Consider the following 18,686-nt stretch of genomic DNA (forward strand, 5'->3'; position numbering starts at 1 on the left):
CATCATATCTTGATTTTACTACATTAGCGTATTAGTAACACACCTACCAGTAGCCAGGACCAGACATTAAAGACCAATGTTTCTGCCTTGCTGGCTCCCATCAGAGGTACTAGCAGAAGCCCTAACTACATTTTTCCACCTCCAAGGGCAGGCTGAGCACAGCTGGCCCCATCCCTTTGGTTGTCCAAGCTCTACCATTGTCATCAGGAATTAATCAGGCCTTCAGACATTAACCTTCTAATGATTTCTCCAAGATCCTAGGTTCTGATCACTTCACTTCTCTTTTACTCTCTCTAATCTTAAAGATGATAGTCATTTTCTTAAATTATTAACCTCTGGGTTACATAAACATCCACTTCTTGCTCTTTCAGCCTTCCAATATCCTGCATTGATTAAATTCCTTCTCTTTGAAATAACTTGACTCAACCCTGACTGATAACAATTATTAGAACAAGAAATTTATTTTGCATACAAGAATTTCTTTTTTCTGAAATCACAACATGAAAAAAAGTTTCTTCAAACCTCAAGATCTTTGCTACAGGAAAGTAGCAACCAAAAAGCCACAAAAAGCAGTTCTATAAAATAGTTATTATGATTGTTCAGCTGTTTATATTTAAAGCCTTCATGACTCATAAAAAAGACTGTAGCTCAAATGTCATCCATAATTGACGTATCCCCCAATCTGCCTTCACTCTTCTTGAATCTGTTTCTATACAGACCAACTGAAGTCAGTACCTAGGAATCAACGTTCTTAGGAATGTTTGCCAATTATGCCAGTGAAGTTGGGTCTGAATTTAACGTGAGCTAGTAAATATTCCTCTTTCTAATATGTATTTTAAAATAATTTTAAAATAAATATCTTTAATTTAAAAATTTAGTAAGTACTTATAAACCAGCTATGCTGGGCAGTGGAGGCTAGTAATTACTCATACTAAAATAGGAAGTTTCGTTTTATGAAAAGTCTCACCTGAGGATATCTTGAGGCAGTTAGATCAAAGTTTAGGTATACAAATGTGTTTCTAGAAAATGGGATTATATAGTTCTTTTCTTTAGAAACATCTACACCAAACTAACAATTATGGCTGGTTCTTGGTTAAAGAAATTGTTTAACTGTTGTCTTTTTATAATAAGTACATATATTTTCATTATAATGAAAACCATTTTAAAAGTTCTTACAGTGCAGATTTAAAAGACTGAGATTGACATTCCCTTTTTAAGGAAAATGCCTAATGCATGCCTTTTCAATAAATAGCTATGAAGTGCACTGTACTAAGAGAACCCCAATGTATTGGGTTGGCAAAAAAATTTATTTGGGCTTTTCTATAAGATCTTATGATAAAACTCAAGCAAACTTTTTGGCCAACCCAATATTTCTGCCCCAGGGAATCTAACTCTTATTGTCAAGGTTCACAGTCATCTTTATAATAAGTAGCTAATATATGATAGACTCCTAATACACATTTGTTTCATGAATACCTGAATGTACCATCAAAAGTATTTTATTCAGAGTCTCATTTCATAGAAGATTAGCCCTCTTCTGTTCATTTCTCATACCTGACTCACAGTTCATCACTTCTGAAACATACATTTCTCACTTTTCAACAATTCTGAAATCAAAATAGGAGTTACTTTTAAGTGTGATTCTTTTAAACCTTGTTTCATAGACAATCTGCAGCATTTTCTCTTTTATGATGTAAGATGATATGTCTTAGATGGACAGCATCTTGGATTGAATGAAATATAATACATATTATGTTTTCTGACTTTAGAAAATACATATGACTATTTAGGCATGTTTCCTCCAAGGTTCAACTGGAAAAAGTTTTCATGGGGCCACTCCATTCAATGATCATTCAAACCTCCAGTAATGAGATGAAATCCACAACTACTGATTTATAAATGTTAAAACTAACAAGCTACAGCATTGTAAAAACTTGTGTGTTTATAAGGGCTTATTTCTCAAAGTTTTCAATTATGATTGAATATTGAACATGTATTTCCTGTTTTGAACCTAATGTTAACATGTAAGTGTATATAAAAAGCCATGTGCATTTCTAAGCATTTATGATATACTTCAAAGATTTTCCTATTTTAATGTTTTAAATGAATCAAAAGTTTAAAAGATCTAAGATATGAAAATGACTAATCTGTATTATAAGAACTCTGAGAAATTATAGAAGAAACACTGGTAAAATCTTATGGAAGAGATTAACTATGAAATCACAATTAAATGTTATGACAAAGACAGGTAAAGAACACTATAAAAAAATTAATAATGACAAAAAGAACAAAATGTCACCAGACTAATAAAATGTTAGGTATAACCTACATTAGCTGCATAGTAATCACTCTGAGCACTGCAATATAAAATATTGAGCACATGAGTTAAAACATCAAAGGCAGAAATATATTTGATTCATAATTATTGACACATACTAGTTCTGTGAATGTTATACCAGATATATCAGGTTTAATCTTATAGTCCTTTTGCATCTCTTAGCCTTTCTCATTCTCTCATATTTTCTCATGGAGAAGTTTTAGCTGATGTGCAAGTTAGGAGAAGGGGGCAGGAAGGAAACGGGAAAGCCATCCTTTCAACCCATTACCTATCCCTCACCCTGTCATCCTATGATTGCCCGGGACTCCAAGATAACTTCATTGAGAACCTTCAAGAGCTGCAGTGACCTCCTCTTTCCCCCATCATCCCACACTTCCTGCTTTTCTCGGATGAGGAATGTAGAGTCTGGAAGTACACATGCCCTCTGCTCTTTCATCTGAGCACCCTCACCTCCTGTTCTGCCAACTCAAACCCTAATTCACCTGCCCAGTGACCATAACAGAGTTACCCACCCCCAGGAAAAAGGGCTAAAGAGCTCTTTTTCCTACTGTATGCTTTAGGGAATGATCATAAAACGTGATGAGTTTTCGTCACTGTAAAATAAAAATGGAAATTCACTTAAGACTGTAGCAACACTGAACATATAGAAAGAAAACCAAAATTTTTGAATTTCACAATCAAAATTATCTTAAGATCTAAAGACAAAGAAGAGGTGATGACTAAGAAAAATATAGTGCTTTTGTGGCTCTGAGTTTACAAAAATATTATTGTCAGTTTCTAATGATGCTATTGTTATTCACCAGAATAATTTTCCACTGACTTCTAGGTTCCAGGGGTTTTTTTATTTGTTTGTTTAAGTTTTCAAGTGTTACAATTTTATGGACTTTTTCAGTAGAGTGGAAAGGGCAAGATGAAAGCCAGACTCATTTAAGTGAGAACAAGACTGAGATTTACATAAGCAAAATGATTATCTTTAAGAAGATGTTGACCGATTCTGTGATGGTATGGTCTGCTTTTTCACACGAAATAATTTCAAAAAGGCCTTCTGAAAACGCTTGTGACACAGGGGATACAAAAAAGGATTGACAAAGGAATTGAACCACTGAAGCCAAAATGTGAAGTCGTACACAGCGTTTTCAAGATCTGAGTGTGTGCCATGACATGAACGAATAATTGTGAACAGAGAGTAGGGAGCCCAGCAAATAGCAAAAACACCCAAAAGAATGGCCAGTGACTTGGCTAGTTTCTTGCCTCTGCGCAGCTCAAGGTGTTCCCTTTGGTGAAGAGTTAGGGAATCTGAATGAGAGAGAGAGCTCGTTTTGGAAGCAGTTAAACTATTCATCTGGGCTCTTACGGAAGACAAGAGGCTGCTCTTTCTTCCTGATTTCTCAGAACGAAGGGATGCTGCTGATTGCTCCAGGTTGGAAAGAGATGGCCTCGAAAACAGTCCATTCCTGAATGAGCGTCCGCTGCTACTGGAAGGGACAGAAATGAATCCAGAATGCCCCCTACTGAGATGACCACGCTTCCATAGGCTCCAATAAATATACATGTTGAAATAAGCCACTAGCAAGACTGGGATCAGGAATTCGAAGATTAACGTAAGGGCAAGGATATGCGATTGTGTAAGGAATTTAGGTTCACAATCCCCCTGCAATTCCTTCCTAACCTCTGAAACTAGTATTGGCCCATGCACTAAGAAGGCCACCACCCAGACGGCCACCATCAGAGCCACAGTCTTCAAGGTCCCAGTATGTTGAGCTCTGTAAGATACCTAAAAGAAACCAAATAAATTATTTTTACTACAATGAGCACATGTTGATTGCACAAAGCTTACCGTCAGCCCTCAGGAGTTTCCATGATGTGCACAGAGCAAGTGGTCACTGAATCTGGGTAATGTGATTGGGCCGGGGCAGAGGGCCTGATTTTGGTGAACCCTGGGCCAAGATGTAGACTTTCTTAACAGTTTAAGGTTAAACGTCTGACACTATGGAAAATGTCAAGGTTAATATCTAAAAGAAGAACACAATTTTTCCTAGTCCACAGACACTAATCTGAACTGTTAACTGAAATTGAGGGAACATGTTCACAGCGTTTTTAACCTGCCAGCTGGGTCGTGAGCAGCATTTTTAACAAATTGGAATAATCAATGTCAGAATGCATCACACATCATAAGGATATGTATTGTTTGATGAAACTTTTGCTTTGGGAAAACATTAATAGATATACATAGAGAGAAAGAAATGTGCATACCGAATCACAGTGTAAAATGCATTTATCGCTGAAGTCACAGTAAAAAAAGTTTGAAAGAATCTATTCTGCAGTTCATGCTGAGCCTTCAAGGTGGGATCAAAAAGGAAAGAGCTCTTACATTCCCCCCACAGGATGATGCACAAAAAGAGAGTTAAATCAGCTGTAGGGAGAGATTACAGTGTTACTGAGCAGAACCTAACATTTCTTTCTACAAATGTTATACACGCAGCAAAAATGGTACTGAAGCAATGGTGGCCAGCCACTTAGGGAGATGTGGCTATGGTTCATGCCATGGTCTTTTTTAGGAGTGAAGAATATTCTAAGCCCACTTGAGCACAGGGACAAGCTTCTATAAGGAAAAATGAGATTCTGTGGGGGAGGATTGCTCTCAGATCCCAGGACCTTGATCGATTCTAAAGTCTTGAAGAATATCTTCTATAAGAAATCTAAGATGCCAACTACCTGTATTAGGGGTAACCATGTGACCCAAGACTTTTCTAAGGGGACTTGGAGCAATCTCTCCAAACCCCTTTCAGATCAGTAAGATTTCTTCCAACCATGTTCCATGTTTCTCTGCTTATGCTCAAGGAAAAGGAAATGATTTACCCATAAAGTGGGAACACACGTCCCTTTTCACCATCTTTCAAGTACCATTTTCTCTGAGTTTTTAAGTCTTGTTCTGAAGTATGTTCTCATTTTTATTACAAGGGTATAAGAGTGCCAAGCACTGTCTTTCTTTAATGGCTTGTATGTGCTGAAGAGGGCTCACCAACGGGCTAGAGGTAAAAGGAGGCTTGTTTAAAATTTTTAAGTTACTTTTTTAAAAAAATCAGGGCAGTGGGTTTTTCCCTCTTTTTTTTTAACCCTTTTTCCAAATTACTGGTATTTCTGAGGCGAACCTAAAATGTATATGGTGCTAACCACAAGCTCTCATGTACAGTACATCTTTTTGCCTTCTGCTTCTCATACCACTAATTAATACTTGCACTTAAGTCTAATGATTATGAAGATAGTAACAATACCCAGATGGTCATAAAACTGCATTTAGTTTTTTAATTGCTTTGTTCAGCCTTTGTAATGATATGGTACAATACACTGGAAAGTGATCTCTTTTCTGTTATGTATAAGGTCAAATGGGATAACAGACATCCAAGGGAATTGAGATGATGATGCCAATCTCTTCCTTCACCTCTGGGTAGCATTTTAAACAGATGTCAGTTCAAAATTGCTTGAATCCAGGCCCATGCCTCCCTGAAATTCATCCATGGCCCACTTCTCACCTTCTATAGAATATGTCCATTATTCAGGATGTCTCCTCTTACCCTGCTTCCTTCCCCACTTCCATAAGACATCCAAACATTCTGTCAGTTAGGTTTCTTTTGTGAGGCAGAGCAGCCCCTGGGACATGCTGGTGTTAATAATGAGATGGGATTGCAGGGCCATTCTAAGTGCTAGTCAGGCATGGCCATTTGCATCAAGTCTTCCTTTCCCCAGTTATTGTCAGATTTCCATTTCTCAAGCCCCACCTGTCACCCTGACCTGTTACACTGTCTTCTTGACTTCCCGCTACAGCAAGGGCTCTGTTCCCCATGATCACTTCCTAGGCGCTCCTCTGGTCTTTGAAGGCTTCCTCCTGGCTTCCTACAGCTGTGTTGGAACTCAGCCAACAGAGGTGCTGGTGCCTGCACACCCCTGTGAGCATTCACACACCGCTGCGTTTAGCACCCGTTACACGTGACTCTGCTGTGTGCTGGGGGCCCGGAGCCAGCTGACCTGGCCCTCAGCAAGTTTACAGCCTGCATTGTCGGGGAGTTTCTCAGCGCAAGACCAAGAAATAAACCCATCCATTTTTCTCTCTGGTCATCACTCCTCAGCCCTCTGTAACATCTAAGCCTTTTTTCTAACTGGGAAAGCCGTCCCTTTCCTTTACACAAACCTGAGGTTCACTCAAGAGCTTGAGCCTGCAGTGAAGAAATGTCCCAGTGAACACTAACTAGGAACACTCACTTGAGATTAAAAAAGAAAACCCAGAAGGAAAGGGAATGTTTAAAGTACAAATGGGAAAGATAATTAACTAAAGCACTGCTTTTCAAACATTTGACTGTAACCTAAAGTAAGAAATGCATTTTAAACTCTAATCAAGGATACTGACAGAAGTACTCATAAAACAGTTCTTACCTTTATTATACACAGGGTACTCTGATTTACTCTAATTTGTAAGTTCTGTTCTACTTCCTTTCATGTTTTTTCATTCTAAGAAAAGTGACATAACAGGCCACTACACTGACTTCATGACTCAATAATGAGTTACTACCTGCAGTTTGAAAAATGTGAGATTATAGGCTTCTGGATTGCTAATCCAAACTCAATTGTACTCTCTCCAAAGTTCGTCCAGTACAAACTGCTGTGGACTCTGGTGCCAGTGAAGTACTCAATGTCAAGTGTCTGGCTGTCCCACCACATCCCATCCTCTACTTCTTCCTTGCCATACGGCAGCTCAGCTAGAGAATACATTTCCCGGCTTCCCTTACAATAAGGTAAGACCATGTGACTACATTTCACCAGTGAAAGGTGAGTGGAAATGATTGTGTGCTTCTGCACTACTTGGTTAAAAGAAAATCCTTTGCCCTGGACTTCTGCCTTCTGCCCTTCTTTTCTGAAACCTGAAGTGACAACAACTTGACTTTGAGCATGCCAAGGAGGTTAATGACTTAGGATGGCTGTCTATGGAGCACGTGTGTCCCACCAACTATTTGCATGATTAAGTTTTATTTGAGCAACTGAAACAGAGGCCATAAGTGCCTGCTCTAGAGGGTACAGAGCGTGGGTCCTTGGGTGAGTTCCTGGAGCAGAGCCTTCTAATCTTCCTGAACTGTTCTATGAGAGAAAAATTAACTTCTGTCTTACAGTCTGAGTCTCAGCATTTTGAAATCTCTTTGTAATGGAGTTTTATCCTATCCTTATCCAATGCACCCTGCCAGTCCTGTCTACCTCCAAGATGCACAGCTCTCTCAGGACAGAGCTGTCCCTGTCCTCTCAATGCCTCCAGCACCACACTTGGTCCCTTTGTTTATGGATCCATTTCCACATAAGACTGTTATATTCCTCAAAAAAAAAAAAAAAAAAAAAGACTGAAGATTCAGTTCTGTATCCCAGTCCTTAACAAAATCCCTGTCACACGATCATTCCCCACACATTTAGGTCCCTGGGACTCAGGAGTGAAGGAAGTTTCCCATCAAGGTCTCAGACTCTTCAGATCACTGTCCCATTATTTCTGTGGCCTCCACCCATCCCCCAGCCTTACTAACATCAATCTTATTCTCTCCTTTGTTGCTGATAAATTTACCTTGCTTAAGAACTGTCGTGAACTAATTGATGAGACGATTCCGGATCTTGGTTAGTTCAGACTTGCTTGGCATGGGTCCTAAACTGGCACTGGTTAGTTCCACTGTTATAACCTGTGGCTTCCCTGTACACTGTTTTTTCCTCTGGTCATTCAAAATTAATTTTCTCATGACCTTCAGAAGTCTGGGAGTCTTTCTACCTGCCCACCACGTTCAATCCTGAAGAAAGCATTCAGGTCTCAAGTTTTCTAAGGAGTTGAACAGATAAACCCACTGTGAGACTCATGCATATCCAACCAACTACAGACTCAGTTTACCACTTCTCACAACTTGACTTGGATTCTGTTGGACATTTTCCCATCTTCATTGGATGCAGGGGAGTGACTTAACCAAACACACAGGAAGTGTTCAGTAACAGCCAATGAGAACTTAGTGCCAACAAAAGGGTAATCAGGCTTCTCTAAGGTTGGTCAATTAAACAAACAAACAAAAATTTTTGCTTAGGGACCCAAAATTTATAAAATTTTCAAATATATAATCTTCTAAGGAGGATAAATTAATGTTTTGACTTACAGCATTCGAGACTGACTGGTATCGATCATAGCTGATGAGTACAATGTTATACACAGATGCTGTACACAAAAGGTAGTCAGTAGTGAGCCAAAAGACACAAATCTTATTTTCAAACTGCCACTTGAAGAGCTTGTGAGGGATGAACAAAGGAATGGAGATCACACCTGCATGGGGGGAAAAATGAAGGTTGAAAAATATAGCACATATCAATGAATACGAAGAGACGCAAACACGACACAATGAACTATCTGAACTGACCAAAAACTGCTTGATTATAATTTAGAAATTCATGGTATTTCATCAACAAATTCAGCACTGATCTCCTACACGTTCTTTAAATACCATTTTAAAAATAGCTGTCACAAACATCTTACCTTCAATGGCTCCTTATTACTTTCCAAATTCAGTTCGGGTCCCAACATGTATTTCCAGCCATATACAGCACACATCATCTTTTGTGTTCATGATCCGACCCAGACAGGATGGGCCACCCTTCCCCTAAAGACATCTCACATTGCCACATCTCTGCTTTTGCCAAGAACGTTCTTCTTCCTAGAATATCTCTCCTTATTTAACTCGTTCTCATTCTTCACATAGTGTAAAAAAGTGATATCTTTCTTGCCGTCTTCACTGGAACTTCCTGGGTAGAAGTGACCCTTTGTCACCTGCCCTTTCCTGGCACCTCAGTCATCTCTCCCTCTCTCGCGTACAGACACATCCTACTTTATAACATTGTCACGTGTTAAGATTGGGACCGTGTTGGAAGTCGATCTTTGTATTTTTCACAACATCTAGAGTTGACTAATGGCTCACACATTTAACTCAAATAAATTAATAACAGCTAATAGGTATTGTACAGTTACCATATGCCAGACACTGTCCTGTGTGCTTTACATATATCATCTCCTCTAACTGTCATAGAAGCTCTGTAAGGTAGAGACAGTGTGAGAGAAAAAGCCTTCTGCTACTCCCTCCACTCCTGGCTCACTCCTCTTCACCCTTGTTGTTGTTCAGTCACTAAGTCATGTCTGACTCTTTGCAACCCAATGAACTGCAGCAAGCCAGGCTCCTGTGTCCTCCACTATCTCCCAGAGTTTGCTTTAATTCATGTCCATTGAGTCAGTGATGCTATCCAGCTGTCTCATCCTCTGCTGCCCCCTTCTCCTTTTGCCTTCCATCTTTCCCAGCATCAGGGTCTTTTCCAAAGAGTTGGCTCTTCACATCAGGTGGCCAAAGTATTGGCGCTTCAGCTTCAGCATCAGCCCTTCCAGTGACTATTCAGGGTTGATTTTCTTTAGTACTGACTGGTTTGATCTTCTTTAGGTCCCAGAGACTCTCAAAAGTCTTCCCAACACCACAATTCAAAAGCATCAATTCTTTGGCACTCAGTTCATGGTCCAACTCTCACATCCATACATGACTACTGGAAAAAACATAGCTTTGACTGTATGGACCTTAGTTGGCAGAGTGATATCTCTTCACCCTATCTGACCTCAAATACACCACACCCACACCCACACCCACACTCTCAGATCCTTGCAAGGGTGTCCTGGCATGCAGCACACTTCCCTCCAAGAAGGCTCCTTTTGTTTACTCAAATGAATCTTCCTCACTGAGCCCTAACCCTGAGGTTTACATTGTATCCTCTACCTCTAACATACTTCCTCCCCGCTATGTTTTTCTCAGTAGCAAATGATCATCCTCTAAAATGTTGTGTACTTTTATTTATTTATTTATTTATATTGTTTATTGTCTCTCTCCCCACCCATGTTCCCAGAAAAAATACAAGCACCGTGAGGGCAGGGATTTTTTTTTTTTTTTTTTACTGTATTTTCCCTGATATATCCCCAGCACCTAAAAAGGTACCTGGTTCAAAATAAATCAGTATCAGATGAATGAATAGATGAAAATGGGGAAGTCTAGTTTCATTAAAAATTGCTGTCAATACTGAATAGCCCCTTCTTTCTGAACCCAGTTAAGAAGTTGCATCTTGTGGGAAGTGGGAGGGAGATTCAAGAGGAGGGGACATATGTATAACTATGACTGATTCATATTGATATATGGCAGAAAAGTGAAAGTGAAGTCAGTCATATCCGACTCTTTGCGACCCCATGGACTCTAGCCTACCACACTCCTCTGTCCATGGGATTTTCCAGGCAAGAGTACTGGAGTGGGTTGCCATTTCCTTCTCCAGAGGATCTTCCCGACCCAGGGATCGAACCTGTGTCTCCAACACAATATTGTAAAGCAATTATCCTCCAATTAAAAATAAACTTAAAAAAAAAAAACCTGCATCTTCCATGAGAAAATGACAGTCAAAAGGTAGCAGGGGTACTAAAAACCCTAGTGAATTCTTTGGACAAACAGAACAGTGTGTGGATAGCAGTGATTGTATTGAGGGTATTATGGATTGAATGTTTGTGTCTCCCTCTCCCAAAATTCACATATTGAAGCCAGAATCCCCAGAGTGATAGGGCCTATAAGGAGGTAATTAAAGGTAAATTAGGTTGTACGGGTAGAGCCCTAATCCAACAGGCTTAGTGTCCTCAGAAGAAGAAACACCAGGAAGCTCGCTTGCTGTCTCTCAAGGCCAGAGGATGAAGCAAGATGGCAGCCATCTACAGGCCAGGAGGAGAGCCCTCACCAGACACCAAATCAGCTGGCACCTGGGATGTCCTAGCCACCAGAGCTCTGAGAAAGTAAACTGCTATAAAGTCAGTCAGACTGTGGTTATTCTGTTGGGGCAACCCGAGTCGACTAACACAGAAGGAAAGAGAAGAGTCTGGATCTGAGGTCTCAAGGTACCAGCATACTTCACTCTGTTGTGCTTCGCTTTATTGAACTTCACGGATACTGCATTTATTACAAATGGAAAGTTCACTGCAACCCTGCATCAAGCCAAGTCTGTCAGCGGTATTTCTTCCAATAGCCTTTGCTCCCTTTGCGTCTCTGTGTCACATTTGCTACTTCTCACAATATTTTTATTTTTTTATTATTATATTTGCTGTGGTGATCTTTGATGTTACTGTTTTAATTGTTTTGGAGCTCAACGAACTTTGCCCAAATAATTCAGTGAACTTCATAAATGTTGTGTGTGTTCTGACTGCTCCACCAGCCTGCTGTTTCCTTGTCTCCTCAGGTTTCCCTATTCCAGGAGACAACAATATTGCAATTAAGCTGATTAATAATTCTAGAATAACCTGTAAGTATTCAAGTGAAAGGAAGAGCCAACAAATGTGGCAAATTTCAGTGTTGTCCCATTTTAGGAAATTGCCACAGGCAGCCCAGCTTTCAGCATCCACCACCCTGATCAGGCAGCATCCATCAACATCAAGGCAAGACCTTCCCGTGAGCAAAAAGATTATGACTCCATTAAGGCTTGGAAAATGGTTAGCATTTTTTACCATAGAATATTTTTAAATTAAGGTGTGTACATTGTTTTCTTAGACATAATGTTACTGCGCACTTAGTAGACTGCAGCTATACCTTTTACATGCACTGAGAAACCAAAAAATTCATGCGACTCTTATTTTGATTTTTGCTTTATTGCAGCAGTCTGGAACTGAACCCACAATACTTCTGAGTTATACTTGTACTAAAGATACACTTTGCCATCCTGAAAATGTGTTTCAGACCCTGTCACCAACAGCAACCTTTTGCCCTTGAAGATCCTGTCTGGATCATCCATCATGTGCTTATGTAGGCCATACATACCCAGACAAATGTAGATATGAAAAAGCTACCCACAGATGGAAGCATTGGTCATGTGATACCAATTTTATAGGTATCAGTATAGATATAAATAATATTTTTCTGGAATAATATATAGATGAGATAAGCTAATGCACCTGATACCAGAATTTTTCCTCAATAAATCTTTCCTTTTCAACTAAATTCAACCTAGGAAGTTGTGCAGGTGCCACAAATTTTAAGAAATTGCTTCTATAGGAGGCCAGTTCAGAACCCTGTGACAAGAGGACATTCAGCCAGAAAGCCCACCATACGGAGCACGTGATGCTCTAACAGTGGCATCACCACATGGATGTGGAGCTCTGGATCTCATGACCCTAAATATGAAGAATTGCTGTCTTATAGCTACAGAAAATCTCTCACAAGGCCCATCTTGGCCCACCACCACCACCATGAGGTCCTACAGGCTCAGAGCTAAAAAGACACACTTCCAAGCATGGCAAAGGAGAAAGAACAGCATTGACACAGAACTCAAATCTTGTTACAAAATGCTCTCGAAGACTCTGCCAAGCCCTGTGCGGTTGTGGTGAATATTGCATTAGATCAGTGGACCTCTGGATGAAGCTGGCAGGCGGCAGGGAAAATGTGAAGGATGAGACCGGCTGATTAAGAGAGATTCTGGCCTGTGTCCAGCTGCTGTCATTGGGAGCAAAACCATTTCTTTTTCCATCCACCTGACAGTAGAGGAGGACCACCAGGACTGCTAAGTCATCACATCTGCAGGGACATTTCTCAAAGAGGAACCACAGATGGTCTTTCTCAAGACCACGCTGGTGGGCCTCCCATGACGTTGACCCTGGGCCTTATACAGAGGCACTCTGTTCTCGTCTAGAACCATCTTCATTCAAAGCTTCAGGCCTCAGTCTCTCTCCCTTGGATATATTTTTACCCCATCCCTTCTGACCATGAGGTATACAAGTCCTTACTTCTTTTGGAATAGTCAAAATACATCATCCATTTTAAATGTTGAGTATCATCTAAAAATTGTACAGTTCTGTGAAGAAGAAGAGAGATACATATATTTATAATAGAATATTCTCTGTTCACATAAATATACTCGTGTATTTATCTGTATATTATCTGTTTATGTGAGCATAAAGGGCTTCTCTGGTGGCTCAGCAGTGAAGAACCCACCTGTCAATGCAGGAGTCTTAGATTCAATCCCTGGGTCAGGAAGAACCCCTGGAGAAGAAAATGGAAACCCACTCCAGTATTCTTGCCTGGAAAAATCCCATGGAACAGAGGAGTCTAGCCGGCTACAGTCCATAGGGTCACAAAGAGTCGGATGTGACTGAGCAACTGAGCATATACACCCATGCACACGTGAGCAAAGAGACTGAAGTGGAAGGATCTATATCAAGTTGTTAGTGTTGGTTACCTGGAGGGGCAGAACTGAGGAGAAAACCGAGATTGCTGCATGTTTTTAATGCTTCTATATTAGTTCTCCACTTTTTTCTGTGATCCTGTCATTTCTATACCTGGATTCCTAAGTCAATCTTTCCCACTAGAAATTTCCTCCAAAACTTTTATCATTGCAATATCAGAAGCATAAACTGCTTTCTCAAATGCTCCCTATTTCTCTGAGGAATGTCATACTTCTCTTGTCCCCAGAACTCAGTCTTTAACACATCTTTCTCCTGCCTGACAACCCCATCCCGATTGCATCTTTGCCTCCTGAACTTATTTCCACTCTTACCCTCATCAGCAAATTTCTGTCTAGTCAAGGCTATGGTTTATCTAGTAGTCATGTATGGATGTGAGAGTTGGACTATAAAGAAAACTGAGCGCCGAAGAATTGATGCTTTTGAACTGTGATTTTGGAGAAAGCTCTTCTGAGTCTCTTGGACTGCATGGAGATCAAATGAGTCAATCCTAAAGGAAATCAACCCTGAATATTCATTGGAAGGACTGATGCTGAAACTCCAATACTTTGGCCACCTGATGCGAAGAACTGACTCCTTGGAAAAGACCCTGATGCTGGGAAAGACTGAAGGCAGGAGGAGAAGGGAACAACAGAGGATAAGATGGTTGGATGGTATCACTGACTCGATGTATATTTGTTTGAGCAAGCTCCAGGAGTTGGTGATGGACAGAAAAGCCTGGCATGCTGCAGTCCATGGGGTCACAAAGAGTTGGACATGACTAAGCAACACTACAAACAAAGCTAGTGGAGGTGATGGAATTCCAGTTGAGCTATTTCAAATCCTGAAAGGTGATTCTGTGAAAGTGATGCACTCAATATGTCAGCAAATTTGGAATATTCAGCAGTGGCCACAGGACTGGAAAAGCTCAGTTTTCATTCCAATCCCAAAGAAAGGCAATGCCAAAGAATGTTCAAACTATCTCACAATTGCACTCATCTCACACACTAGCAAAGTAATGTTGAAAATTCTCCAAGCCAGACTTCGGCAATACATGAACCATGAACTTCCAGATGTTCAAGCTGGTTTTAGAAAAGGCAGAGGAACCAGAGATCAAATTGCCAACATCTGCTGGATCATTGAAAAAGCAAGAGAGTTGCAGAAAAACATCTATTTCTGCTTTATTGACTATGCCAAAGCCTTTGACTGTGTGGATCACATTAAACTGTGGAAAATTCTGAAAGAGATGGGAATACCAGACCACCTGACCTGCCTCTTGAGAAACCTGTATACAGGTCAGGAAGCAACAGTTAGAACTGGACATGGAACAACAGACTGGTTCAAATAGGAAAAGGAGTACGTCAAGGCTTTATATTGTCACCCTGCTTATTTAACTTCTATGCAGAGTACATCATGAGAAACGCTGGGCTGGAAAAAGCACAAGCTGGAATCAAGATTGCCAGGACAAACACCAATAACCTCAGATGTGCAGACTGCACCACCCTTACGGCAGAAAGTGAAGAAGAACTAAAGGGCCTCTTGATGAAAGTGAAAGAGGAGAGTGAAAAAGTTGGCTTAAAGCTCAACCCTCAGAAACCTAAGATCATGGCATCCTGTCCCATCACTTCATGGCAAATAGATGGGGAAACAGTGGGAACAGTGTCAGACTTTATTTTGGGGGGCTCCAAAATCACTGCAGATGGTGATTGCAGCCATGAAATTAAAAGATGCTTACTCCTTGGAAGGAAAGTTATGACCAACCTAAACAGCATATTAAAAAGCAGAGACATCACTTTGTCAACAAAGGTCCGTCTAGTCAAGGCTATAGTTTTTCCAGTGGTCATGTATGGATGTGAGAGTTGGACTATAAAGAAAACTGAGTGCCGAGGAGTTGATGCTTTTGAACTGTGGTGTTGGAGAAGACTCTTGAGAGTCCCTTGGACTGCAAGGAGATCCAAACAGTCCATCCTAAAGGAGATCAGTCCTGGGTGTTCATTGGAAGGACTGATGTTGAAGCTGAAGCTGCGATACTTTGGCCACCAGATGCGAAGAGCTGACTCATTGGAAAACACCCTGATGCTGGGAAAGATTGAGGGCAGGAGGAGAAGGCGACAACAGAGGATGAGATGGTTGGATGGCATCACTGACTCGATGGACATGGGTTTGGGTGGACTCTGGGAGTTGGTGATTGACAGGCAGGCCTGGTGTCCTGCAGTTCATGGGGTCACAAAGAGTCGGACACGACTGAGAGACTGAACTAAACTGAACTGAAGTGACTGAACTGACCCTTGCTCAGAGCCTCACTGCTGATTTCTGCCAAGGTCACTGCAGGATTCTCGGAAACCAAGCCACCCCCTGCTCCAGCTTCTCCCACCTCCTACATCTCTTCTGATGCTTCTAATGTGAAGCTTCAACCCAGTCACTCAGTTAAATGTCTCATTGCCTTCTGAATAAGCTCCAATCCAGACTCACACTAGTATTCAAGGGCCTTCATTGTATAGATTCCAACTATTCCATCTTCACCCTTTGCTGTTCTCATACAGCCCATTTGCACACAAGCCAGCCTGGAGCTCACACTTAGGAAGGTACATGCAATGATTTTCTATCTGCATATCTCTGTTGATTCTTGGAATTCTCTGCCCTCTCCATCTCTGCCTATGGAAATTCTTCCCATCCCCTAAAGTTCATTTTGGAGGCCACTACCCCCTAACAAAATGTGTACCCCTTCCCACCCCATCCCCGCACCCTGCCACCGCCCCGCCTCTGAGTGCCTATAACACTGGTAGGTCTTTGTAGGTTCTCATATCAATTTGTCCTGTTAGTTGTTTCTGAACTTCTCTTAACTACTCTACTATTCGAAGGCTTATTAAAGAAACAGATTAACCTAGTCCTGTCTATCTCTCCTCACCATCTAATTGTACTTGATACTTAACAGTACTTATGCATGGTAGGCACTCTACTAGCATTTGTGAACTTGGTTTGAGTTGACATTTGTCTGCAGAGAAATCAAGAGTGAAAAGACTAACACAAGTTGAGCAATCACTATGTTCCAGGCACTAAACTTAAGTGTTGTGTTAGTTTTGCTTCATTTTAACATAACATAACATAATTATGTAGCTATACACAATAACAAATTAACTAGGAGGTCCTATAAGACAATATCAGCAGTAGACACTTCTGCATATTTACTTATTATTGCAAGGATATGCGCTTCCTTGGTGGCTCAGCTTGTTAAGAATTCACCTGCAATGTGGGAGGCCTGGGTTCAATCCCTGAGTTGGAAAGATCCCCTGGAAAAGGGAAAGGCTACCCACTCCAGTATTCTGGACTGGAGAATTGAATGGACTGTATAGTCCATGGGGTCACGAAAAGTCGGACACAACTGAGTGACTTTAACTATACACTCATTATTATAAGGATTGTGAAAAATGATCATCAGGCAGTAAGAAATTATGAAGTACACATTTTCAAGGAAAGATTACTTTGATTTCTATGATCTTACAGTTATTTGACACTATGATACCATATCATATGCAAAGTAGGTCAGTGTTCGGTGTACTTTACAACATGCTATGATATAGCATATCATAAAATAATATCAGCTATACTATTTGACCTGAACATCCTATTTTCTGATTGTGCCAATTACCAGTATATGCATCATTTCCTATAACTCCAACACTGTGATATTAAAGAAACTATGCTTACTTAAAAATGAATGCTTATAAGCCTAAACATGCAAGGAAAATAGCTCCAGAAAAAAAAAATAACTCTTAGATTAAAGCAATACTGGACTTATTTTTATTCCATAAAAAGAAACTGTTTTTAGAGGAAAATTCCCCTGCAAACCTTATTTATATATATATATATCATTCCCATAGAGTGCCATATAGCCTCCCCTGACTTTCAATCCTTAAAGCTTTTATTTCTAATAGTACCCAATTTTATACAGTCCTTTGAAATAATAAAAGCTTATTTTATGTTTTTAGAAATAAATTATAATCGAGAAAGATTATCTTAAATAAAGATATGTAACTTACCAACAAAGAAGTCCGAAATGGCCAAGTTAAGAAAAAAGTAATTACTTCGATGTCTAAGATTTTTGTCCACCACAAAAGCTAAAATGACCACAGCATTTCCTAGCATTATAGCAAAAGCTAGTAAGCTCATTAAAAATGCTAAAGCAATTTTTGAAAAAGAATTTATGTCATTACTAGCAGAAGAATTTGTGTCATTAGTAAATGGCACCACATGAGAAGAATTTGTGCCATTAGTAGACATGACATCAAACTTAATACAGCAAACTAAGCCAGCAAGACAATTCTGACAAGTGTCTTTTCCAGTCGGACACCAAAATATATAGTCTCCTACACATAACAACATTTTAAGAAAGGCTAATGCTGATCTCATAGTACTTCCTGATTCTTGATAAAAGCAGACTTGTGGTAACAGTTTCCTCTTAACTGACACTGAAGAAGTGTTTCCAAAGACAGTGAAAGGTCTTATCTTAAACATTTTGGTGTAACTCATCTATTTCCCATTAATAGAGCAATATTATATAAAATATAATTGATACACTCTATAGGTAAGGAACTGGACTCAAATGAGACGATATAAATCCAGTTAAATGTCCCCTTTAGACCAAGATATAATATCCGGGGCTGAATTCACCATCACAGCTGAAACAGTGAAAAAAATGGACAAAATATATGAAACCGTAGTTTTTGAGGCACTGGACATCAGGCAATGAAGAACATTAATCCCTGAGAGAAGAGGAGAAAGTGAGGAAAGTCCTGCAGTTGCCCCAGCTCATTGTCTTGAGAAATCTTCCAGGGCACAGAGCAGAGAAGGGTATCCAGAGGAAGCCCAGCAAATTCCCTGAGATAGGGAGGTTAAGCTGAGTTGGGCAGTACCAGACAGAACTCTGTGCTAGGGAGCTGCAGAGGGCCCTCCTCAAGCATTCACCAGGATACTGACCAGCACAGTGTGTGGGGAAATGTTCTCAGACAGGAAGAAGAACCACTGAAAAAGATTAACAATACCCAAGAGTCACAGGGAGCCAGTTAC

At 40.3% G+C, this 18,686-nt stretch overlaps 1 protein-coding gene across 1 annotated transcript; it reads right to left on the reverse strand.

The window, feature by feature from the left end:
- Positions 1–3,161: 3,161 nt before the first annotated feature.
- Positions 3,162–17,956, reverse strand: HRH4 (histamine receptor H4). Its single transcript, XM_043444478.1, has 3 exons — positions 17,660–17,956; positions 8,509–8,672; positions 3,162–4,112 (listed from the first exon to the last, which is right to left on the reverse strand). The coding sequence occupies exons 1-3, from the start codon at positions 17,898–17,900 to the stop codon at positions 3,312–3,314; spliced, it is 1,206 nt and encodes a 401-aa protein (XP_043300413.1). The 5' UTR covers positions 17,901–17,956; the 3' UTR covers positions 3,162–3,311.
- Between the last annotated feature and the right edge of the window lie 730 nt (positions 17,957–18,686).

The sequence above is a fragment of the Cervus canadensis genome, chromosome 23 (assembly GCF_019320065.1).
Source record: "Cervus canadensis isolate Bull #8, Minnesota chromosome 23, ASM1932006v1, whole genome shotgun sequence".
Classification (NCBI taxonomy): domain Eukaryota; kingdom Metazoa; phylum Chordata; class Mammalia; order Artiodactyla; family Cervidae; genus Cervus; species Cervus canadensis.